The 26,313-nt window shown below is 42.2% G+C and overlaps 1 protein-coding gene across 1 annotated transcript in view; it reads left to right on the top strand.

Moving 5' to 3' along the window:
* The first annotated feature begins 20,715 nt into the window (after positions 1-20,715).
* pah (phenylalanine hydroxylase) overlaps positions 20,716-26,313 on the top strand; it is a 32,138-nt gene continuing 26,540 nt past the window's right edge. Inside the window, exons 1-2 of the mRNA XM_003220882.4 lie at positions 20,716-20,861; positions 23,946-24,053. Coding sequence (XP_003220930.1) covers positions 20,820-20,861; positions 23,946-24,053 — 150 coding nt within the window. The 5' untranslated portion in view covers positions 20,716-20,819. The remainder of the gene's footprint in view (positions 20,862-23,945; positions 24,054-26,313) is intronic.

Genomic DNA, 26,313 nt, shown 5'->3' on the forward strand with positions numbered 1-26,313 from the left:
CAGAGACATCAAAAGTAAAATAGCAAAAAATATGTTTACTCACAATATTGTATGATGATGGTCATACAGGTAAAAACATCTTAGTTCCAAAAGAATACAGTTCAGGATGCTACATATCTCTTAACAAAGAGTAACTTCAGCATGGCATGGCAGGATGAGCATGAAGAGCCAAAGAGAGCCAAAAAGAGGAAGAACAAAAGAAAGTCTCTCCTTTTATGCCCCAAATTTTAAAGGCATATGTCACTTCCTGTAAGTCTCCAGGAAGTATACTCCTATTTCCCACATTTCCCATTTCCCTAAAATAGTACCATCAACTTTGGAACGCAGCTTGGCTCAGGTTACTAAGCAACAAACAAAACTAACTACACAAACCATCCCACATTTTAAATGCATGCATGATTGCTTAGATAACCCAACAAGAACCACTGATAAACACTCCTGATAAACGTCCATCCAGCCTGTATGAGACATCACCAGAGAACTTGTCCATGAGGAGACCATCACCCTCCTGGGCACCATATCCCACTGCTCAACAATTCCACCCCTCAGGAAACTCAGAATCATGGATTCATAGAGTTGGGTGAGACCTCATGGGCCAGGCCTGTAGCCAGGATTTTGATGGGGGGGGGGGAGGGGGGCTGAGTCTGGGTGAGACAGGATCTACCCTAGCAAACATTTTGTATTGTTATCCCAATACCCCCTTGCATATGGGATATATTGAGCATGGTGATCAGATCATGATATGAATAAACATAACAGTTTAAATAATACCAGTAAGGCCTTCTCGCCGACCATCCTGAGAATTTGGGGGGGAAGGGCTGAAGCCTCTCAAGCCCCCCCACCCCCCGCGGCTACATGCCTGTCATGGGCCATCTAGTCCAACCCCCTGTCAAGAAGCAGGAACATCGCATCCAAAGCACCCCCAAAAGATAGCCATCCAGCCTCTGCTTAAAAGCCTCCAAAGAAGGAGCCTCCACCACACTTGCTTTATTGTTGATTGATTTGTTTTATTGTTGTGTTTTATATTGTCTGTTTTGCCTGGGCTTGGCCCCATATAAGCCAGATGCGGTGGGGTATAAAAATAAAATTATTATTATTGCAGGCCAAAATTCCATTGGCTTTTTTGCCACTGGATCACATTGTTGGCTCATGTTTAACTTCTTGTCCATGAGGACTCCAAGATCTTTTCCACGTGGAGAGAGAAGGGAGACTGCGCTAAGAGTGCCAAAGAAGTTCTAATATTTCATAGAATTCTAGAGTTTAAAGAGACCACAAGGGCCGGTTAGTGCAACCCCTTTATGCCATATAGAAACACAGCATCTAAACCAGGCATGGGCAAACTTGGACTCTCCAGGTGTTTTGGACTTCAACTCCCACCATTCTTAACAGCCTCAGGCCCTTTCCTTTCCCTTCTTAACTGCTTAAGCAGCTTCAGCAGCTGAGGGGGCAAAGGAAAGGTAATGGAAGGTTTTTATATTTATTTTACCACCTCAGTATTCTCATCCTACTGCCTGTGTGGTGTATGTTCTGATCTATCACAGAGAGGCAACAACTGGGGTGAGATGAAAAGAAGCCAAGCCTTGCAGTCTAATCAGGAACAGGTCCACACAGTCAGGACTCTGGACAAGACTAGAGATGCTGAGCCAGTTGCAAAGTTTCAGGACCATAGCTAGCAATTTTGCTGCTGAAGCAAGCAAGAAAAGACTCACCTGGAAGAACAGGCAAAGTCTGATTCTCTCCCAAAGAGCACAATAACTCTCTACCCTTTCCCCTAACTGACATCTGGCTTTCATTAAAGGGCTTGTTCTTTTTTGCACAGTCTCTTGGTTTGTTTTTGGAATGTATTTTAGATTTGTGGTAGCTACGTTCAAAGCAGATAATCTGGATTTTATATGGCAGTGTAAAAGGGGCCTAGGATAGAGGTTGTATATATGTGGCTCTCCCAACATTGCTGGACTGCATTGTCCATCTTCTCTTACCATTGGCTATGTTGGTGGAAGGTGATGGGAGTTTCAGTTCAATCCAGCAGAAATCCCATCTATTACCTCCTTCAGCCTGGAATAAGTGACCATACTTAGAACAAAACAGGAGCAAACTTGAGAGATCCTTGATTCTGACATCTCCAAAGTCTCACAGCCCAGGTCATGCCAGAACAGAATCTAATATGCATACAAAATATTTGGTTTTAAACTATACTAACATGGATCAAAATGCCTGTTTGTAATAGGATTAATATATTATTGGTCAGCAAAGAGCCTTGTTAATATACATGATCAAACTGGGGTATTCTGAATATGAACAAAACACACATATTGGCATCAGGTTATAATGGATGGCTGTTGTGGTCTCTTCCAACTCTACGCTTCTGTGCCCATATTCATAGCAATATTTATTTATTTTATTTATTTGCGACATTTATATACCGCCCTTCTCACCCCGAAGGGGACTCAGGGCGGTTTACAAGTATATATACATACAATATATTATATTATACAACTATATCGCAATATTATTAGTAATATTGCATGTAATATAAATATACAATTATAATAGTGAATTATAATAATTATTACATTGTATTACATCATAATATTATTATTAATATTACATGTATATACAATGTATTATAATATTAGTATAGTATAATATTATTATATATCATTATATCATTAAATTGATACAGGAGACATGGTGGAAAGATGTCTTCCCGGCCCCGCCTTCTTCATTCTGCTCCAGATATAAAACTAGCATAGCATGTTATTGCGGATAGGGGCCTCTAGCTGATGTAAAGAGGCAAGATGGAAGTCTCTTCATGGCCCCCTCTTAGCTCTGGCACCCGAGCGTCAGTTGGAGATGGTGAGAGAGGCCTCAGCCGATGCAAAGAGACAAGATGGAAGTCTCTTCATGGCCCCCTCTTAGCTCTCAATATACCTGTCTGTTCATGTGGATGGGCAGAGTACCAGCACAATCCATGAAAAGAGAGTGACAGTGTAATTCTATGTGTCTCTTGTTATTATTAACTGCCTTTAAGACATAGTGACCCTATGAATAAGAAACCCAAACCACTTTATAATCAATAACCGTACCCAGGTCTTGTAGATTCAGTCTATCCATCTTGAATGCAGTCTTCCTCTTTTCCTGCTTCCTCCTAGTTACTAAGCATGCTAGCCTTTTCTAGTGAGTCATGTCTAACCAGTATATGTTCAAAGTACAACAGCCTCAGTTTACTCATCTCAGCTTCTAGGAAGAGCTTAAGTCTGATTTGTTCCTGGATCTTTTTATTTGTCTTTTTTTTAAAGAGTATCTGCAGAACTCCTCCCATGCAACACATCTCAAATGAGTTGATTTTATTCCTATCACTTTTTTTCACTGTCCAGTTTTTACAACTCCAGATAGAGAATACAACAACATGGACCATCTTAACATCTTAACATATTCCCAGATTTTGTCTCTACTTAAAAATAATTTCCACTGAGTTCAAGAGATTTACTTCTAGATAAATAGGACATGTGATTGTAAATGGGATTCTAATCATGTATTTAAAATTTACTATTATTGTACATGTTGCTGTTTTTATGTGTGATAGTATGCATACCATCAGCTAAAATATCAGGAGAACAGTAGTTTGAGACTTCCAGGCTACGTCACTGTGCAATATTAGATTTATTTTTTAAAATGACATAGGGAGTAATTTGAATGGAGGAGCCACGCAGTATTTTCAAAACATAAGAACTTTAAGAATCAGGAATGATTAGCGTATGCATCCCATCTCAATACCGTAGGCAAATTATATCTCAATGTGATAAGGTTCTGGGACTTATTTTTAGTAGAAAACACGGCTACTGCAATTGCACTGTGAATGTGCCTGGGGACTGCAGGCTAATATGCATTACCTTCATAAATATTACAAAGACAAGTGATTTATCCCAAGAAAGTTTTGTGCCAGGATCCATTGCAAACTTTTACTGATGGAGAAGTTTTCAAACATCCATTATTACTTTGAAATTCTGATCTCCAGTAGGTATATGAGCCACCAGTTATCTTTTTTTTCCTTCAAAATCCTGCTTCTGAATTAGTTTGTTTGCTGTTTCCTCCTCAAATGACTGATGAGCGTGAAGTAGCTATTGGAGTTGGAAAAACATCATTTCTCTCCCTCTCCCCTGTAGGACCCTTTCATTAGCTCTGCACCTGCAGTGAAGAGTCCTTAATTTTCCCATAATGATAAATTTTCCTCTCCTGCTTCCCTTAAAGAAACCCCCTCCTCATTATTTTGCTGTTGTTTCTGAAGGGTGAAGTGCAACCAGGGGCCCTTGCACTCTTCTGCACCCCCTTCTCTCCCCTCTGCTTTTGATTATATTTTAAAGCTGCCCTCTCTGTCTTAACTTACTGCATGATGATTAAATGCCCCATCACCTCTGGCAATAAGTCGTTAATCTATAAGAAGTTTCCAAAAGCACAAGCCAACAAAATCAAACTTTTTGTAATCATCAGAAATGAGAGTAGCACAGTTTAAATCAATTTTATGCTGATTTTAAATATGTCAACTTTTAAAAATATGACAAATGTTACATTAGAGCAGAATACTGTTAGGCCTGCACATTTCACATCATATTTGTGTAACACAAGCCAACAAGAATTTTTCTTCAGATATAATTTTAGGTCATTCTAATACAGTTTTTTGTGCTGAATTCAGATCTGTGTTTATGTTTCTCTATCACGTGTAGCTTTGAGATTTTTTTCATGTCAGGAGCAACGAGAAGCTTCAGGTCGCTTCTGGTGTGAGAGAATTGGCTGTCTGCAAGGACGTTACCCAGAGGACACCCGGATGTTTGATGTTTTACCATCCTGTGGGAGGCTTCTCTCATGTACCAGTTTTTGTGATGAGGCTAATTGAATAATTAATACACTTACACACTGATACCAATAGAATCTAATTAACCACAAGCCCACAAGTATTTTTCACCAGATATAGTTTTAGGTCATTCTTATGGAGGTTTTGTGCCAAATTCAGATCTGTGTTTTTTTCTATCATGTGTAGTTTTTGCAATGAGGCTAATCAAATAATTAATGCATTTACGCACCAATATCAATAGAAGCTAATTAACCACAAGCCCACAAGTATTTTTCATCAGATTTAATTTTAGGTCATCCCTAGAGAATTCTTTTGCACTGAATTCAGATCTGTGTTTATTTTTTCTCTATCACATGTAGTTTTTGCAATGAGGCTAATCGAATAATTAATATTATTTTTTATTATTATTGACTTCATTTCTATCCTGCCTTTCTCCACCCCAGAGGGGACTCAAGGTGGCTTACAAAGTTTAAAAAACATCTCAACAAAATATCAAAAATCTAAACATGAGCAATTAAAACACATATCAATCAATTAAATAGATTAAAACCAAATAAAATGCCGAGTCATGATCTCATAACCAAATCATTTTCCAAACTCCATAGTTCATTATTCAAGCTGTTAAAGTCTCATTTAGTAGTTTCCTATTCACCAAAACACCTGTGAGAAAAGCCAGGTTTTAAGATTTTTCTAAAAACCAGAAGGTATGGGGCCTGCCTGATGTTGCGGGGGGGGGGGGGGGAGTTTCACAGCCAAGGGGCCACCACTGAGAAGGCTCTGTCTCTTGTCCCAACCAGCCGTGCTTGCAAAGAGCTTGAGACAGACAGCAGGGCCTCCCCAGTTGATCTTAAGCTCTTATAGGCTCATAGAGGGAGATGCATTCAGTCAGGTAAGTTGGACCAGAACCGTATAGGGCTTTATAGGCCAAGACCAGCACTTTAAATTGGACTTGGTAGCAAACTGGCAGCCAGTGGAGCTGATGTATCTGAGGAGTAGTACGCTACCGTTGGACTAATTGAAGCTTCCAAGCTGTCTTCAAAGGAAACTCCACGTAGAGTGCATTGCAGTAGTCTATATGAGATGTTACAAGAGCATGGACCACTGTGGCCAAGTCTGACTTCCCAGACATAAGCAATGATATCAATAGAATAGAATCAATATCAGTGCATAAATGCATTAATTATTTGAATAGCCTCATCGCAAAAACTGCACATGATAGAGAAAAAAAATAAACACAGATCTGAATTCAGGGCAAAAAAAAACCTCTCTAAGAATGACCTAAAATTATATCTGATGAAAAATACTTGTTGGCTTGTGGAATCAATAGATTGGGAGCTTTTGGAAAGGGGCGGGAGGGACGATTTGTTACACTGGGTTTTGTTACAGTAGGCCAGGCAGCTTGGGACTGAGGCACATGCCCTTTCCATCCATCCCCCCATCCTTTAAGAGTGAAAATAAAGTAAAAGGTTTTTCATGGTAAACACATACACAAAACCCCCGCTTATTCTGCACATAGAAGGCATGAATAGCTGGGTTGGAGAGAAGAGAAGAAGCAGTAGAGACTGGGTGGGGGGGGGGAGGCCGTTGACAATGCCCAAGACATTTTCTCCCTCTCCCTCTCCCTCTCTGCTGGGCAGAGTATTGAAGAATCGGTCCATTTTTTGCTCAGCAAGAGCGTTTAGAAAAGAAGCGTGGGGGTCCATTGAGGGAGCCGTCTCCCCCTTGGCAATTGTGGGCTTTATGAAACCTATCTTCCATGCCTTGTCAGGGCATTTTCGGGAGCCCAATTAGTGCTTTGTTGCGCACAGGAAAAAAAAAGCTCTTTTGCTGAATCTTTGAGCGGGTAAGAAGAAGAAGAAGAAGGGGGAAAAGAGAAAGAGGCGGGGGGCAAGGCGAAGGCGAGCGAGGTCTCCCGCTTCTCCCTCTTATTTTGACGATTTCGGTCATTACTCCGTGCAATAATTAATATGACAACTGGACGCCGGAGTTTGTATAGAAACACCTCGGCAACAGGCGAGGGCGCGCGGGGTGGGTGGCAAAGGGACCCGAGAGGGAGAAGAAAAGGGTGAATGAATGCCCCGAGAAGGAAGAAAGGGGGACGGAATAAAGATAAATAAATAGTGGGCACCGCTCGTCGGAAGAGAAAGGCGAGGGGAAAAGAGAGAGAGAGAGGCCAGGGAGGGACGCAGAGAAGAGAAGTTAACTTATTTTGGAATCCGTTTCCCTGCTAAAAGCCCGGATTCCCCGAACGTCGTCCAGAAACAAAGAATGTTCCGGGCAACTTGCCCTGCAGTTGGGTTTTGTAGCGCGCCTGCGCGTGGGTCCCTGTGGGGATTTATTTTAACTTTATGAAAAATCTTGCAAAAGTTGGGACAGAGTTTGCGCCGGCGTTGGGTTGAGGTTGTACAACTTCACTAGAATTAAAGCACCTAAACTGGGCTCTCCAAGCCAATGGAGACTCCACCACAGACACCAGAAGAGCTGCAAGGCCAAGAACAAGCCAGGAGAGTAAAGACAAAGATCCACCCAGAGGAAAAGTGTTCTTCCCATACATCAAGGGAACCACTGACCACGTAGGGAAGCTGATGAAGAAACACAAACTACAAACTATCTGCAGAAACTGAGAAAATCCAACAAATGCTACATTCAGCAAAGGACAAGAGGGATCCTCTCACCTTTGGAAGAGTCTACCCTATACCATGCTGCTATTGGCAAGTCTACATAGGGACCCCCAAATACAGCGTTGCCAAAACATGAATCAAGGAACATAAAAGACACTGCAGATTAACTCAACCAGAGAAGTCAGCCATAGCAAAGCCCCTGATGAACCAACCTAGGCACAGCAGATTATTTGAGAACATGGAAATGCTGGACCACTCTAACAACCACCATGTCAGACCACATAGAGATGCCATTGAAATCCACAAGCATGGGAACAATTTCAACAGAAAGGAAGAAACCATGAACATGAACAAAATCTGGCTAACAGTATTTTAAAAAGCTCTAAAATCAGAACAGTAAATAAAGAGCAAGACACAAAAAGCAGGGAAATTCCAGACAAGAATTAATCAGGGCCAGCCAACACCTCCCAACAAAGAATTTCCCCAGGCAGGAATCAGCCAGATTTTGAAGCTGTAAGGCTTTTCCGTGCTAAACAAAGTGATTAATTGCACCATTCACACTTGCCTCCAACAGACAAGAGTTCTTTCTCCCACCCTGGACATTCCACAGGTGTATAAACCTCACTCACTTAGTTTCCAACAGACCCCTCAACCTCTGAGGATGTCTGCCATAGATGTAGGTGAAACATCAGGAGAGAATGCTTCTGGAACATGGCCATACAGCCTGAAAAACTCACAACAACCCCGTGATTCTGGCCAAGAAAGCCTTCGACAACACAATCTTGCAAAAGTTGGGACAGAGTTTGCACTGGCGTTGTACATCTTTAGTGTAGAATGTATTGGAAATAACTGCACCCAGTCTCAGCGAGTGTCTCTATATATCTTAGGTAGAGGTAAAGGTTTTCCCCTGACGTTAAGTCCAGTCGTGACTGACTCTGGGGTTGGTGCTTATCTCCATTTCTAAGCTGAAGAGCCGGCTTTGTCCGTAGACACCTCCAAGGTCATGTGGCTGGCATGACTGCATGGAGCGCCGTTACCTTCCCTGCCGGAGTGGTACCTATTGACCTACTTACATTTGCATGTTTTCGAACTGCTAGGCTGGCAGGAGCTGGGGCTAACAGCGGGCGCTCATTCTGTTCCCAGTATTTGAACCTGGGACCTTTTGGTCCGCAAGTTCAGCAGCTCAGCGCTTTAACACACTGTGCCACCAGGGGAAAAGTGTTTTTTTTAATTTAAGGCATTGGTTTGTTGGTTGATACCCGAACAGGGGATAGGCTGGAGATGTCATTGCCTTGGTTCTTTATTGGCTGTTATTCCCAGTGGATGCCAGGTGGTGCATTATCAGCTAAACAGGATAATTTTCCAGTGGTGTGGGACACAGAATACCTCAGCAAAAGTGGCAGGCTAAAACCCAGAACCAAAAGCCATGGCTGATACCGAATGAGAAACTCCCTCAAGGGCATACAGAAGACTGGGCGACTTGGAAGGTACTGAATAGACTGTGCTCTGGTACCACAAGATGCAGAGCCAACCTTAAGAAATGGGGCCACAAAGTGAAGTCCATGACATGCGAGTGTAGAGAAGAGCAAACCACAGACCACCTATTACCATGCAACCTGAGTCCAGCCACATGCACAATGGAGGACCTTCTTAGAGCAACACCAGAGGTACTCCTGTTAAACTGAAGAACCAGGTCTTTGAACAGCCGAGGACAAAAACATGCCACTACAAAAATATATTTAGTTAGAAGAGGATGGTTGTTTCTTTGAAGACGAAATTGTAGTTGCAGTTGCCCAGAAGATAAACACTCCCTTGAAACCTCTTAGTTTAAAATATGCACTCAGGGATAAAAAACAGTTTTCTTTGAAAAATAACACATCTTGTTTACTCACAAACATCTTGTAATAATTTACCATACAGGCACATTTCTTATTAAAGTTCAGTTATAGATAGGATGTAGTTCTCTGTGTGTTGAGTACATGGGGTATCATTCTTAATCAATAGTCCATAGTCTGTAGATATAGTTGTACTCACTGAAGTCCATAGGTCATACTTCTCTACTGAAGTCCAAACATGCATCCACCTCCACTGAGGTCTGATGCAAACATGCATCCAACTCTTCTGAAGTGTAAAACAGACACACATCCACCTCCAATGAGGTGTTAAGCAGACTGAATACAAAATGGAGTCCTGAGTCTGAACATGCTCAGTACAATCACATGTCTATAACCCCTCTCACACCAAAGAGATACAGTCAAACTGGCCAATCAACATACACATAGAATACAGGTTAGTATATAACAGCCTACCGGCTGTTAGGGATTGTGGGAGTTGAAGTCCAAAACACCTGGAGGGCCGAAGTTTGCCCGTGCCTGCTCTAGACCTTGTTGAGAACCCCAGGGGCTTGGTTCGTCTTCTGGGTGAAAGAATGTCTCTCCTCCTCCTCCTCCTCCTCCTCCTCCTCCTCCTCCTCCTCCTCCTCCTCCTCCTCCTCCTCCTCCTCCTTGCTGCCTGCCTTCAGGAGCTGAGCTGGCGGCCTCAGGCGGCTGATGGACGCGGGGCGCGTGGCCGCACAATGGAGACACACGACTGACCTCCGCCAAGTCGGCCAAGGAGGGAAAAGGGAGGTGGGCAAACCTTCAGGGTCGGGACCACTTCTACTCCCAGCGGCAGACACTCGGGGAAAGAGAGAGGCAGACAAGAGATACTGTTGCAAGCGCTTCTAACGCGGGTGGGAATGTCATTATTCAATTGGAGTCCAATTGCTTCCCTTGCACCCCAAGACTCATCGTGTTCAGGCTTCGAACCACAACACAGAAGTATGTGCCAAGGTCTCCCCCATTAACATCAAAAGAAGGAAGGAGAAACGATCCCAACGCCACTTGCTTCTGAGAGAGGAATTGTCCCCGGTGGCTGCACTGAGGTCAAAGTCACGGCCACCGGCTTCTGGCAGAGTCAGCTCGGGAGGGCGAGAGCAATTCTAATCTCGGTGGAGAAGGTTGTGTGGGTATTGAGTGTCCACGCGGGAAGGGGAGGGGCAGGGTTGTTGTATGTTTTTCGGGCTGTATGGTCATGTTCCAGAAGTATTCTCTCCTGACGTTTCGCCCACATCTATGGCAGGCATCCTCAGAGGTTGTGAGGTATGGAGTGGCACTTTGGAGGGTCTCAGCTGCCCTTTCTACCTCAAGGCCTTTCTCACCTTGAACGGCCATGGCTCAGTACTATGGAACCCTGGGAGTTGTAGTCCGGTGAGGCACCAACAGTCTTTGCAGAGACGTACACAATCATGTGAAACGACAACTTTCAGGATTCTGTAGGACTGAGCCATGGCAGTTGAAGTGGCGCCAAACTACACTAAATCGACAGTTTAGAACAGGCATGGGCAAACTTCGGCCCTCCAGGTGTTTTGGACTTCAACAGCCTACTGGCTGTTAGGAATTGTGGGAGTTGGAGTCCAAAACACCTGGAGGGCCGAAGTTTGCCCATGCCTGGTTTAGAATGATTTGGCCATGTGTTGTCGAAGACTTTCATGACCAGAATCACTGGGTTGCTGTGAGTTTTCTGGGCAGTATGGCTATGCTCCAGAACTCTTTTCTGTTTGAGGGAGGTGTGAGTGTTGCAGGTGGCCACCTTGATTAGCACTGAACGGATTTGCAGCTTCAAAACTTAGCTGCTTCCTGCCTGGGGGAATCCTTTGTTGAAAGCAGTCAAGTTTTAAAGCTGCAAGGCTATTCAGTGCTAATCAAAGTAATCACAACTTTCACACTTGCCTCAAACAGATAGAGTTCTTTCTCCCACCCTGGACCTTCCACAGATATATAAACCCCACTTGCCTAGTTTCCAACAAACCTCACAGCCTCTGAGGATGCCTGCCATAGATGTGGGAGAAACATCGGGAGAAAATGCTTCTGGAACATGGCCATACAGCCCAGAAAACTCACAGCACCGCAGTGATTCTGGCCATGAAAGCCTTCGACACCACTTTGATTCCACTTTAACTGCCTTGGTTCAATGCTATGGAATCCTGCTATCTGTAGTTTGGTGAGGCTCCCAGCAAAGGATTCCCCCAAGCAGGAATCAGCCAGGCCTTGAAGCTGCAAGGCTTTTCAATGCTAATCAAGGTGATTAACTGCAACATTCACACTTACCTCCAACATACAAGAGTTCCTTCTCCCACCCTGGACCTTCCACAGATATATAAACCTCCCTTGCTTAGTTTCCAATATACCTCCCAACCTCTGAGGATGCCTGCCATAGATGCAGGTGAAACATCAGGAGAGAATGCTTCTGGAACTTGGCCATACAGCCTGGAAAACTCATAGCAACCCAGTAAACATACCCAGCTCCCCAAACTGCTCTTCATTGGGCTTGGCTTCCAGAAAATTGACTGTTTTAGCCACCCCTCCCTGGACATGTTCCAGCTTGTTAATATCTGCTTGAATTGTGGTGTCTTCACAGAATTGTGTCTTCATGGTATCATAGGGTTGAAACAGACTACAAGGGCCAACCAGTCCAATCTGCTGCCATGTAGGAACACGCCAAGTTGACCCCAGTCTATGAAGACCCTATTTACACTGTAGAATCAATGCAGTTTGACACCATTTTAACTGTCATGGCTCAATGCCAGGTAAACCATGCCCTGAAAAGTCACAAATTTTGATTGAAGTACCTTTATCTTCCCTCAGTGCTATTACAGCAGGTTTACATGAACAAGAACCTCTAGGTTTGGGATCAAAAAGTTGATTATTGGTCATGATATCTCTAAATGTCAAAGTCAGAAGCATTATATACTGGGAGTATTTATTATTTATTTATTTACAGTATTTATATTCCGCCCTTCTCACCCCGAAGGGGACTCAGGGCAGATCACATTACACATATAAGGCAAACATTCAATGCCTTGACATAGAACAAAGACAAAGACAAACGCAGGCTCCGAGCTGGCCTCGAACTCATGACCTCTTGGTCAGAGTGATTGGTCTCAGCTGGCTGCTCACCAGCTTGCGCCACAGCCCGGACCTAGCGACAAGAGATGCAAAATGGGTCCATTCCTCCCCACAAAATCACCCCCATATAATTTTCTTTTAGTCTCCAAATTTGAAGCACTGCAGAAAGTGAGATACTAAAAATCATTCCTCTTTAAAACTTGTATCTTTGCTGTTCTCTCCTCTTGATAACTTTACATTTTTTGATATCTAAACCCATTTCTAAATGCTCAACTGAAGTTTTAAATTACTGCAATGCTAGATATATGAGTCCTGTTGAAAGACTTATTTTAGGAGGGAAGAAGTCTTATTTGGGAGGATAGTGTTCTCCATTTTATTGCACTCACCTGGAAATTATACCCCCTTAAATATATTATCTCTGGGAGACATGAGCAGCAGGTCCTGTCCAGTTTGCAGGCTTCCAAAGATTTGCCTACACAGACCTTCAGTTGGATCTAGCATGGATCCTCCTCTGCTCTTAAAGGGTACCTTGGAGCAAAGGTTCAAGTTAGGAAATAGCTTACCTACATGTAACAAACTGTTCATGTCAGCTTGGTCTCTCCAAGTAGTGTGACTGAAGAAACCTTTGTATTCCTTTACACTGTAATCCTGTATGATGCACCGGATTAAAATTTAATTGTCAGATTCCAGAGGGTCAAAAGCATTAAAGATTCCTAATAATCTACTACCTTAAACTGTAAATAAATCAAGATACCTGCTAACTTAGTGACCCTCATTAATTTCAAGGGGTTTTCTTGTGCAAGGAATAATCAGAGGTGATTTTCCTGTTCCTTCCACTAAAATGTAACCACCCTGAGTCCCCTCAGGGAGATAGATACAGGATATAAATAAAGTTTTCTCCTCCTCCTCCTCCTCCTCCTCCTCCTCCTCCTCCTCCTCCTCCTCCTCCTCCTCCTTCATCATCATCATCATCATCTTCATCTTCATCTTCATCTTCCTCTTTTAGACCCAGACACATAATATTTGTTGGCAGTCTTCCATCCAACTATGAACCCAGTTTATTGTCCATGATCAGATGAAATTTGGTGCATTTATGATATGTACTTGTTTACTAAATCCAATTGTAGTCCCAATTAAATAGTGTCACTGCATCAAATGAGAATTTTATGAGTCAGCATTTGATTAAGTTGGGTTGATTCAATGGGTCTAATCTAGTTGGAACTGTCAGTTGCATTTGGCCCTTAACTTGTGTATAAAGCCAACACTGTGTGCACAGTACAATTCATCTGTATGAGTGAAGTGGGCTACATACAGAACTGAAGCTTTGAATTATTAATCTGAGATGAGGGAATAGAAGGCCCATTAGGGAACACAGCTTTGCAGGTCTTAAGATCTTCTTTGCTGAGGATCTCAGAACAGATTGGAGTTGTGACATCACATTAGAGTAAGCACATCAGACTTGTGAATGAGCCAAGGCTAGAATTGCCTGCTTTTGTTCCTGATCTATTCTTTGTATGGCAATTTGATCTGTGGCAATTAGAAGGTGATATTAACTCATGTCATGAAAACTTCCACCTACTGATATCTCCATAGTAAAGGTGACAGGTTGCTGTTGTTTTCAATCGTGGCCACTTGGCAAAGCTAGCCAAAGCTGGCCTTGTCAGAGAGGTGAAGTTGGCTGTGTTTGGTATCTTATCTTATTTCAACAAAATACTGGATTAAGGGACTTCCATTGCTGTAATTATTTTTCAATCAAATTATCTTTGCAGGAGAAAAAAGGCACATGTACTTCTTTAGTTCTTTGAGAGTGGGAAGAAGAGAACAAGGGATTATTCAGATTTTCAAAGTGATCTATGTAACAGCATAGTGTAATTGTTTGAGTGTTAAACCAGAACTCCAAGAGACCAGGGTCCAAATCCCTAGTTAGCCATGGAAACCCACTGGATGACCTTATGCAAGTCACATACTCTCAGCCTTAGAGGAAAATAATGCCAAATCTCCTCTGAATAAATCATATCCCAAATCCTTCAAGTTGATACTATGTATTGGAGTCAACTTGAAGGCAGAAAAGCACTGTTAAACCAATGTCCTTAGCCTCTGCCACATTTTAGACTTTGAATACTCAGATTCAGGGAGAGTCATGCAATGTTTGGCATGCACCTAACAGATAAAAAGCAAGGACCATTGAGATGGAAGAGGGGGAGAATTGTACGGGTTTTGCCACTTCGGTTTTAAGGGTTATAATAGAGTAGCTATACCACTGCTTTCCTCCTCCTCCTCCTCCTGGTTAGTAATGGAGGCTAATGACTCAAATGCCATATCTGGGTTTTAGTCTAATGTTTAAAGAAGCCATTCAAAATGGCTTCTTGGATAACTTCATCAGATTGAATATAGACTGAATCCCAGCATGGATTCATCAGCCATTGGTATTGGAACCACCAGTTACCACTGTTTTTAGAGGGTATGCAGGCTTTTGTATACAACAGAAGAAGCATTCCTCCTAGAAAGCGCAAACTACCAGAGATGTTGAAGCTGGCCGCTTTAAGAGTGGTCTCTACCAATTTGCTGAGCCAAAATCAGAAGATTATCCACCAGGACTGATATTGACATAACATTTATTGTGTTTATTTTGGTCATGTTAGCCAGTTTCCACTCCTACACTCAGTACTCAATCTTTGCAGAGTACTGAGTTCTAGTTCACAGCATTCATTAGGCTGTTAAGCTAAGAAATAGGACTCTTGATATCATTTCTAATTTCTCACATAAGTTATGTCATTCATCTGTGATGGCATATTCAAATAGCAGAACCTTAAGAATTGGAAGGGACTACAAAAACTATCTAAATTCCCTGCAATGCAAGACTTGTGTTGTCGAAGGCTTTCATGGCCAAAACTCACAACCTCTAAGGATGGCTGCCATAGATGTAGGTGGAACATCAGGAGAGAATGCTTATGGAACATGGCCACACAGCCCGGAAAACTCACAGCAACCCAATGCAAGATTTGTTTAGAGGAGATTTGTCTTTGGTTCTCTTTGAGACTCAGGGCCCATCCAGAGAGGCCCAAAAACTGGTACCTGTCTTGGTTTTACCGGAGGTATCCAAACAACACTTCCTGTAAAACTGAATTAAACACCTGGTAAGATCCAGGTCTTATGATAAGATCCAGGTCTTACCAGGTGTGGGTCATGTGTGGATTGAGCCAGGGAACTGCACCATGTGATTCCCTGGGTACAATCCACACAGCCATCTCAGTTTGTCAGGCTCCAGGAGCCCGAAAAACCAAAGGGGCACCCACCCCCTCTCCCCTAACACAAATGTACCCCTAAAAACAAAATAGACCTTACTTGGCCACCATTACATTCCTCCTCATGCCCTCCTGGCACAAGGAAATGACATTCCAGGAGACCCGGGGAGGGGTACATTTGGGGGACGTTGATGTGTCTGCATGTAGCCACCCCGCCGGAAAGCCCGGGTTTTTTGGGGGGGAGTGAGGATGGTAATTCATGCCAAAGCAGATTTAGTGCCTGTCTGAAAGTGCCCTGAGAGAATGTGATGTGCCTGAGATCACTAGTGTGTTTCTATGACTGAGCTGGATTAAAACCCTGGTCTCCAGAGTAATAGTCCAACATAGTCCAACATTCAAATCACTGGCTCTCTTTCTCTATGATTTGCACAGGCCATATTTATTGAACATGTTGTGACTACCTACCACTGAAGTGTCAAAACTAATGCACCAATAAGACCATGAACCATGCAGGGATTCACAGCCAAATTCCAAAGAATTAAGTACTCAAAGTTCTAATGCAGGATAACAGTAGCAACACTGATTTTTAAATGGATTGTTTACATCTTTAACATCAAGGAATTTGTGAATTTGATAAATTCTCATAGAACACAAAGCTCATCCAGTTTAACCCCATTCTTCCATGTACATCACTCCCAAAAGATGGCATCTAATCTTGGTTTCAAAATCTCCAGAAAAAGAGACTCCAACACATTCCAAGGCAGCATATCCCATTGTTTTTTAAAAAAAATTCCTAAAGATCAGTGAATGACCCCAACATTTTGAAACATGGGGGGCTTACAGTTGTAAATGTGTCCTCCAAGTGTGGCCATTTTTGTCCTGATAGCCCTAAAAATAACGGAAAGAGGAGCCTCACAAGTTCCCCCACTGTCATCAATGGGCCGGATCTTCCCAGAACATAAACAGAACTTCTAGCTGCCAGATCATGGAATGAACCAAAATACCTTGATAGTGGCATCCCGTGGTATGGATGGAGATCCTAGAACAGCGGTTCTCAACCTGTGGGTCCCCAGATGTTTTGGCTTTCAACTCCCAGAAATCCTAACAGCTGGTAAACTGGCTGGGATTTCTGGGGGCTGTAGGCCAAAACACCTGGGGACTCACAGATTGAGAACCACTGTCCTAGAAGAAGTGTCCTGTCTTAGCTTAACACAATTTACAGTCAACGCATGCCACATCTCTCATCTGTGTTGTATTAAAAAGGCTAAGACAACCCAGAATCTTATGTGGACAGAGCACCATCTACTGGTTGGTGATCATATTAGGAAAAAGCCACATCTAACATGTCAAAGTCAAGCGCAGGTTTGGAGGCCAAAACTATGGATTTTGCTATGATTCATTGATAAATTGAGTGAGCTAGGTATGTTTATAAGCAGAGGCTGGATGGCCATTTGCCGAGGGTGCCTTGATTGTGCTTTTCCTGCATGGCAGGGGGTTGGGCTAGACGGTCCATGTGATCTCTTCCAGTTCTATGAGCTGGTGCTAGAAGGAAGTAGTACTAACAATGCAGTGGTCATAGGTTCTAGATGACAATGCGGTTGCTGTTGCCCACTTTTGGTCTAAAACTATTTAGTTGCTTGTGATTTCCTTTTTCCCCCATCATTTTAAAATGTATTTGTTTATCCAATGCTTTTGACACGAAATAAATAAAAACCAGAGAGTAAAAGGGGGACAGCAGTGAAAATTCTGATAAAGCTGAGTGAGTATGAGATTTTTGGTGAACATAGTCTGCACCAGCACCAAACCCTAGACTCACCTTGAATGAAAGGCTTGCTGTATTAATGATGCACAGCTGTTTCCAGTGAGAATTCCAGGCATTTTGTTTGTTTCTTGTTTGTTCAAATTAGCTTTGCCCTCCAGAATTTGCAGGAACCTCTACAGTACCCTGTGGCTTTGGGGCAATCTGGACAAATAAGATTGAGAATGATTCAGCCCAACCCATTCTCCAGACTGGACACTGGCACCACCACCCTTTCGTCATCAGTGCAGGGAAAAGAGAAAGGGATTGTGCCTGTGTTGCTGCCTCTGCCACCAACAGAGCTGTGTGTGTTCTCCTGGCCCTTGCGGGTGCCTCTTTTAACATCAGAGCAAAGATTCTGGATCACCAGCATGATGAGGTATGGTTCCCCCTCATAGGTACTTTCTTCAGGCATCCACAGAGGTGTCCACATAATCAGACAACCCCCCCCCCCCCCCCGTTCTTATGGGTTTTACATGAAAACTACTCATATCTTCATTTTAGGACCCAGTGCTGTTGGGATATCTTGATTTCTGTGTTTTGACTTTTGTACAACCCCAACAGCAGCCGTTGATGTGGCTATATATTACCACAGCATCTGGTAGAGCCTAATTTGAATCATCCTGTAGCATCCCAAACTTGCCAACCCTGAGCAGCCTTTATCTCTAGCATATCAGCAGGACTATCACTAAAGGCAAACTAGAGGGTTTCAGCACTAACAACCCTATCTTTGGGCCCTTGCACACTGCTCTTTATCTCAGAATCTGATCTCATATTATCTGCTTTAAACTGGAATATATGAGTCCCCATTGCCAGATAACCTGAGATAATCAGATATTCTGGGATCAGATCCTGGGCTAAAGGAGCAGTGTGGAAGGGCCCTTAGTCTGAGCCCTTCTACACAGCCATATATCTTATCAAGGCAGAAAATCCCACAATATCTGCTTTGAACTGGGTTATCTGAGTCCACATTGCCATATATTCCAGTTCAAAGCAGAAAATGTGGGATTTTATTCAGCTATGTGGAAGGGGGCTCAGGCTGCTTTTAAAACCACCTAGCTTAATGAGCTCTGGAGAACTCAAAAGTTTGCATCCCATTTTGCAGGTTTTTGGAACTAGCCTAATAAAATTTTCAGCCATATATGGATTTTGGGGCCCTTTTTCTTCCGTTCAACAACATGGTTATCTTTTTGTTTTGGCCTAAAAACAGTGCCTCTAAATGTTTAATAGAAATGTTTGCATGTTTCTGCATGTGGGCAATGACAATAGAAGGAAGAAAGCTCTTAATGGGGTGTGTGGTGGGGGGAGGGAGATATGCCAATTAAAACATTGCTGTTTCTTGCTCATGTATTGCACTTGGTGTTGGACTTTTCTTATAAGATTTTACAAAAATGGCAATAGAAAGAAGGCATTATATGATGGCCCTGGATAGTCTATTTTTCTGTAGCACCAATATGATTTGGGCCTTAGTGCTTGTTATACTTAAATGGTAGTTTTGCTGGCAGGGTTATGGTCAGCCAGTCCCCCTGCCTTTGCCAATCAGTGGTAATCTCTGTGGTTATTGCATTAGACACAGTCTCAAGTAATCCTGCAACTCATGTCACATTTTGGAAAACTTGGTAGTACTGGTTTGCAAACACCAGTACACATGGTCATTGTTGTAGTTGTGTGCCTTTAAGTAATTTCTGACTTATAGCAACTCTGAGGCAACTCTTGGTTTTCTTGGCAGATTCTGTTCACAGAGGATTTGCCTTCTTCTTCCTCTTAGGATGAGAGTGACTTGCCTAAGAGAGTGATGTGCTTAACAATACACAGTGGGCTTCCATGATTCTGCTACTGTTCAACACTGGAACCACTACACTACGCTGGCTCTCTACCCCTCCATTACAATGCATCAAATTACATAATATAATCAGATATCCCTGTCTTTAACATCAGATAAATCCAGCCAAGCATATTCATATCAAATCCAGATGGTATTAATAGACTTTCTTTCTCAATTGTGGTTTGCAGTTATAAAAAAGTACTCGTCCAAAAACGTTAGTTTAATCATCAACAGTTGTTTTGCCAACACAAGAAGTTTTTTTTTAATGGAGACAAATAAGCACACTAGTGGATAGAATGGTTAACAGATTTATTAATGAGTAGGTGAAATTTGCAAAGATGGAAGGCTTAACAGAAATTAAGGAGCAAATAAAAATTTACATTTAAACCAAGTCCCACTGAGCAATGTACAACCCTGTTCTGTTGTTGATAGCCTAAGGAAAGAAATGGCAAAGACATTCCCAGCTAATTCTTCTGGTGTGCACTGAACTCTTCCAGGGGCAATCTTAGAGGCTTTTTTATACACAGAACTTCGGATCTGTTTGTAACCCTCCACTCTCAATCTAGCACAGCTGGGCACATCAATACTGACCCTTAAATTGGACCCAATACAATGTGTTAGATTGCTCTCAAGAGGTGTCCACAGAGGGACTCCCCCAGCTACCATGGCTATCCTAAAAGCCCCCTCTCACCCCCCTCATGTTTCAATGGTCTCTGACTGCAACATAGCAGCTACCTGTTCCTGGTCACTTACTTTGATATTAGTCAGAGCGACAGGAGGGGGGGGGGGGAAAGAAGAGGAAATCCCTTTTCTCACCACCTTGCTTTCCAGCACTCCTGTTGCCCTTTCCAGCACTCCTGTTGCCCGCACTGACATCAGGGTAAGCAAGAGGGAATGGGTAGGTGCCATGTTGTAGTCAGAGAGGAGACTACCATCCCATGTCCCCAGGCTCACTGAGTCTGGGGAACCTGAGCTGGCAGTGGGGACAGTTGTGGCTGGTTCTGTTTGGGAATCAGTGTAACTGTCCCCATTAGCCTTAGGTCAGAGGACAGCCCAAATTCCAATACCACGATGCTAAACAAAAATGAAAACGTTCTGAACCAACTGCAAAGCAAAACCCTATTATTGTTTGTTCATGGGGGTGGTAACAGATTTTCAAAGCGCTGAAATTGAAGTATTGCATGATGCAAAATCCACTGGAAGAAAATCAATCCATGCTGCCCTCCCAAACAGCAAACACATGTGAAGCTTGATGGTGTTCCAGTTTGTGCCCCGTATTGCACACAGGGAAGCAATCTGGGCCTCCAGAGTTTGAAGGGGGTTGATTGGTGCAAAAGAGGGATGTGTCAAGAAAACTCCACCTCTGTCCAAACTCGCCAAAGAAGAGAAAAGATCAAAGAAGGGGGCTGATCCTTCAGCTGCTCATTAAACTTTATATATCTGTGTATGTTGTGTACACAGACATTTCTGCAAACACAGGAGGATCACATTTCCCTGTTCCCTGCAAGCAAAGCCTGATAATTGGGGTAAAAATGGCTAAAGAGGTCCACATCATGAATGGAGATGCTTTACAGGTAAGTCCCAAATAAAAACTGAACCTGGTTACAGGGTGGCATATGAATGCAACATAAAGTATGACAAGTAGCAGTTTGCTATTGGTTTTACACTTTTTCAACCTGTCTCTGTATCTTTGACATTAGTGATGACTCGATGTACAACAGATGTGACAAGCATGCAGCTTCTTGGTATTATTGGATTCTAAGTCCAGGCTTTTACTTAACCTGTAAGTCCTTAACTTAACTTAACCAAGGGTGAGGAATGATGGGATTTGCATTCCAACATTTGGAAAGTTCCACGAGTCCCATGCCTGATGTATACCAATAGGTAGGTTTGTCAGAAGCAAGCTGAGGGTACAAGTTGTAATGTATTTGAAAAAACAAAGTTTTTAAATAAAACTTGGCATTATACTAAATGTCCTTTGACCAGTAGCTGGCCTCTTGGAGTGTCTCTAGTGTGGCATGTTTTTGTCCTCAGCTGTTCAAAAATCTGGTTCTTCAGTTTAACAGGAGTGCCTCTGGTGTTGCTCTAAGAAGGTCCTCCATTGTGCATGTGGCAGGGTTCAGGCTGCATTATAGTAGGTGGTCTGTGGTTTGCTCTTCTCCACACTCCCATGTTGTGGATTCCACTTTGTAGCCCCATTTCTTAAGGTTGGCTCTGCATCTCATGGTGCCAGAGAGCAGTCTATTCAGCGCCTTCCAAGTCACCCAGTCTTCTGTGTGCCCAGGAGGGAGTCTCATCCGGCGTCAGCCACTGATTGAGATTCCGGGTTTTAGCCTGCCACTTTTGAACTCTCATTTGCTGAGGTGTTCCTGTGAGTATCTCTGTAGATCTTAGAAAGCTATTTCTTGATTTAAGGCATTGATGTGCTGGCTGATACCTGAACAAAGGATGGGCTGGAGATGTCAATGCCTTGGTCCTTTCATTGCTGGCTGCTACTTCCCGGTGGATGTCAGGTGGTGCAATGCTGGCTAAACAGTATAATTTCTCTAGTGGTGTGGGGTGCAGACATCCTGTGATAATGTGGCATGTCTCAATAAGAACCACATCCACTGTTTTAATGAGGTGAGATGTATTCCACACTAGGTATGCGTATTCAGCAGCAGAGTAGCAAAGCGCAAAGGCAGATGTCTTCACTGTGTCTGGTTGTGATCCACAGGTTGTGATGTAGGTGATAACAATTCTCTCCTTCCAGAGGAAAGATTTCATCACCAATCCCTGTATATTTTTTGCTGTTAAATTCACAATTCTAGAATGTGGTTCAATTTTTCCTATGGTTCATAGCATTTTTCCTATGTGAAAAATTGTTATACTGAATGGGCTGGATGGCGAATAAATGATGGGGACATAATTGGACACTTTCCCGCCAGCCAGTAAGTGATTGTTTTGGTGATGAGTGGCCACCTTAGCGCATAGTAACACACCTCTCATCTCTGTTGGAGTCCCATGATCACAACAGGACTTCTGAAATTCAAGAGAGACTTGTCTCCAACCTTCTCCTACATCAGAAATCTGTCAACCCCTGTAAATAAACATGCATGGCTTATTTTTCCTTCTCATTTCTGCTTTTTGTTCTCCAAACCATTAAAACGGTCAGGTGAGTTTCTCTTTTGTTCAGCTACAGTTTGCTCTGAAAAAGTATTCCTTTCCCACGACCCAAGTGAATGGTCTGAAGTTAGAAAGCCCTAGATTATGTACTGCTAATCATAAAAACAATGGGCTACTTACTTAATAAACTCAAGTAGTGTACAAGATATCAAATCCACATGGAGCTAGGATAGATGCCCAAACAAACGTTTTGTTGATGTATTTAAGGTTTTCCAAACAATATTGTATAACCCAACCTCAGTCTTTGGTTGTCTTTGATATCCCACTCATTTCTTTAGCAAAACTGTGAATGGCTTTTATTAATTTTGCATGCCAAAGTATTTCTTAATCCTCATACCCTCAAACCAAGATCAAAGTTTCCATAATACAGAGTTTGGCACATGTTTGCATTGGCCAATTTTCCTCCTTATAAGAAACATTTCACAGGAAAAGAATTCTAATATTTTAATTGTTGATGTTATGTCCCTTCAAGCTGATTGTGACTTATCCTAGAGTTTGAGAGGCAGGATTTAGTCAGAAAAGGTCTGTGATGCATTGTTTTTCTCAAAAGCTGAGAGAGTGAGGCTTGCAAAGTGTTTTTCCTTGGCTGAGCTGAGATTTGGACCTTTGTCTCTCAGAATGCTAGTCTGGAATTTAGACCCTTACATCACACTCTTTAATTACACTTGTTAGCCATCTAATCTGGCTCAGCAGACACTGTTCCAATTGCTACTATACACAAAAGAGTCAGTAGTTAGAATCAGAGCTTGGAAAAGTTACATTTCCCAATGACAACACCCAGATCTACCCCAACCCCCATCCATCCAACATTACCACTGGCCACAGTGACTGGAGGAATTTTTTGGGTAGTTCCCCCCAAAGAGCTTTTTCAAACTCTATCACAGATATTGGCTGTACCTTTAATACATGTGAACAGGAGGATAGGGTGCTGGATTTTAATGCTGAGCTATGACTGGAGTCTGGGGGTTCAATTTCCTGCTTGGCCATGAAAATTCACTAGATGATCTTGGACGAGTCACATACTCTCAGCCATAGAAAACTTCATGACAAGTTGGAAACATAACAACAATGGTGTTTGCTTTTTCTTGTTGCTGCAAAAAAGAGATTGCCAAAATTTAAAATATTGAATATATTTTACAGATGCATCACTACATCAGTGGTTCTCAACCTGTGGGTTCCCAGGTGCTTGGCCTACAACTCTTAGAAATCCCAGCCAGTTTACCAGCTGTTAGGATTTCTGGGAGTTGAAGGCCAAAACATCTGGGGACCCACAGATTGAAAACCACTGACCTACATCTTCAGAAGAATCCCCTCTAAAACCACGCATCCTACTTAAACAATTAATAGTCAGAAATATTTTATCTCGTGTAAGACATTCAGATATCTACCATTTGATCCAGAAGAGACCTTTCTCCCATTCACTTGTGCTCTTGCTATTGGTTTCACTAATTTACAAGACATGGAACAAAGTTAACTATGCATTTGTCACATAGGAATCCAGCTACATTGAAGAAAGCAGTACCCAGTGTGATGCCATCTCCTTGATCTTTTCTCTCAAAGAAGAAGTTGGAGCTTTAGCAAAAGTTCTCCGCATATTTGAGGTATGTATTTTATTATGTGAGTATTAGAAAATAAACCACTGCTGTTCCAGAAGCAAAGTCTTCATGAGTTGTGCACAAATTTCCCCAAAACACCACTGATTTTGTCATGCATCTACTTTAATAGTCACAAAATTGACAGTTAATTATGTTCCATTCTGACTTGCTGGAAATTTTGAAATACCCAGCTTTACATGTGGCTTTAGGTTGTTTTCTTTAATAATGCCATGTCTGCTCCTAAAAGAATACATCTGGAAAGGAAATTTGTAAACAGCAGCAAAATGTGGAATTAAACTCTGCCCCATTTTGGAGGAAAAAATTAAGCTAGTAAACAATAGAGAAATACAGTAGGAAAAATACCAAAAGCTGTACCAAGACATCTTCTATTTGTTAACCGAGGGGAAAGTTAATTATTACCACAAAGTATGAGAATTCTGAAGTGTTTTTCCATCATAAGAGGGTTTTGTGTATGTGTGTGTGAGTGAATAAGAGAAAGACAGACAGAGATAGAGTGCATGCATGCACTCACACACATATGTCTGAATGCAATAATTCCAGAATTATGCAAAGACTACACACCGCATTTTTCTACATATGGCCTTCTGTGCTATATGCTGCTTCAATCTATTTTTAAAGGATGCCAAAATGGCAATTGCCTATTAGTATACAGAAGGGGCCCTCTTTTTTTGTTCTAACTATGAAGGCAACACACTTCTCTGTTGTGGCATCCAAATTGTTGAATGCCCTTTTCATAGAGATCTGACTGGCACCAATATTGGATTCATTTTAGTACCAAGTTAAAATGTGGCTTTTTATTAAGCCTTTAATCCCTAATGATTTTATCCATTTTGGACGCATAACTTGTTGCATAATTAACATGTTTTTAGGCTGTATTTTAATTTTTTTATTGCAGTATGAATAATTACAGCAAGAAGTATTAAAAAAATCAGCAATCCAACAGCCATGGACAGTTAAATTTCTTCAGTAAAACAGATATTACAATGCAAAATCCTTCCGGGGGCATCTACACTGCAGAATTAATGCAGTGTAAAATGCTCAGTGCTATGGAATCCTGGAAGTTATAGTTTGGCGAAGCACCAGCACCTTTTAGCAGAGAAGCCTAAAGGCCTTGTAAAACTACATCTGCCATGATTCCATAGCAGTGAGTTGTGGCGACTAAAGTGTTGTCAAACTACGTTAATTCTCAGGCATAGATGCACCGCTAGAAACGAGTAAGCATTTCACAGACTTCTGAAAAGGCAAAATTAAGCATCCCCCAGGAAGAAGTTTCAGGTCCTAGACACTATTAATAAAAGATATGGAAAAGGGGGCAGGGAAGAGGAGATTTGAGACCCCAGGGCTGTAAGCAACCAATGGCCCAATATCCAAAGGCCTCCTCAAACAAACAGTTCTGGTACCTATCAAAGAAATTTGTCCTGTTCCCTCCTCACCTGTTCACCCACTTGGCAAAAAGGAAGAAAAAAGGGATGGGAGAAGACAAGAAAGGGGTCAACCAATTGTGACTGACTTTCAGGCTCCACCTAACATTCATCTGGCACCACTTACCAACTGTGAACCCCACCACTGGTAGCATACTGTTCCCGACAGATGACTCCAGTGAGGTATCCAGACGTTAACACAAAAGAGCACTCTCACATCTAACACAGAAGCTTCCAGTGTGCAGGATAATTGTTAACAAAGGTTGTTTCCCCCTGACTTCAAAGCATAGTCTATCTCTTCAAATATTTTGGATGCGCTAACTCCAAGCTATGTTTGCTTTAGTCAGTGAAAGCATTCTAACCAGCTTGAAAGAGTCATACGTGCAGCATGGTTTGGCATCAGGAACACCGGTAACATTGGGTCCCCTCCAAAGGGGAGTGGTGTTTGTATATCGATACAACTAGCGTCATCATTTGCTGTCAGGTATCTTTTTTTTCTTTTGATTAGCTAATAATTAACTGTGTCGTATTTCTAAAGTTGGAATGTATCTATAATTTAAAAAACTCAATTCAACTGTAGTCCCAAGAAGAACAGACCAATAGCAACAGAGGGATTTATATAATAGTTGGCTTACTGTTCAGTAATTGGTTCAATTGGTTTGTGTCACTTGCGATTAATTGGATTTAGGCAATTGACTTTTTAAAACATAGGACAGCATTTTTATTAGATGCAAATGTTTAAGTGGTTATATGTAACTGCAGGATGATTCCTAAAAGAATAGAATAAATAAAATCTTCCGAAGCATTGCACTAAAGGTTTATAG

The sequence above is a fragment of the Anolis carolinensis genome, chromosome 5, assembly GCF_035594765.1.
Source record: "Anolis carolinensis isolate JA03-04 chromosome 5, rAnoCar3.1.pri, whole genome shotgun sequence".
In the NCBI taxonomy this organism is placed as follows: domain Eukaryota; kingdom Metazoa; phylum Chordata; class Lepidosauria; order Squamata; family Dactyloidae; genus Anolis; species Anolis carolinensis.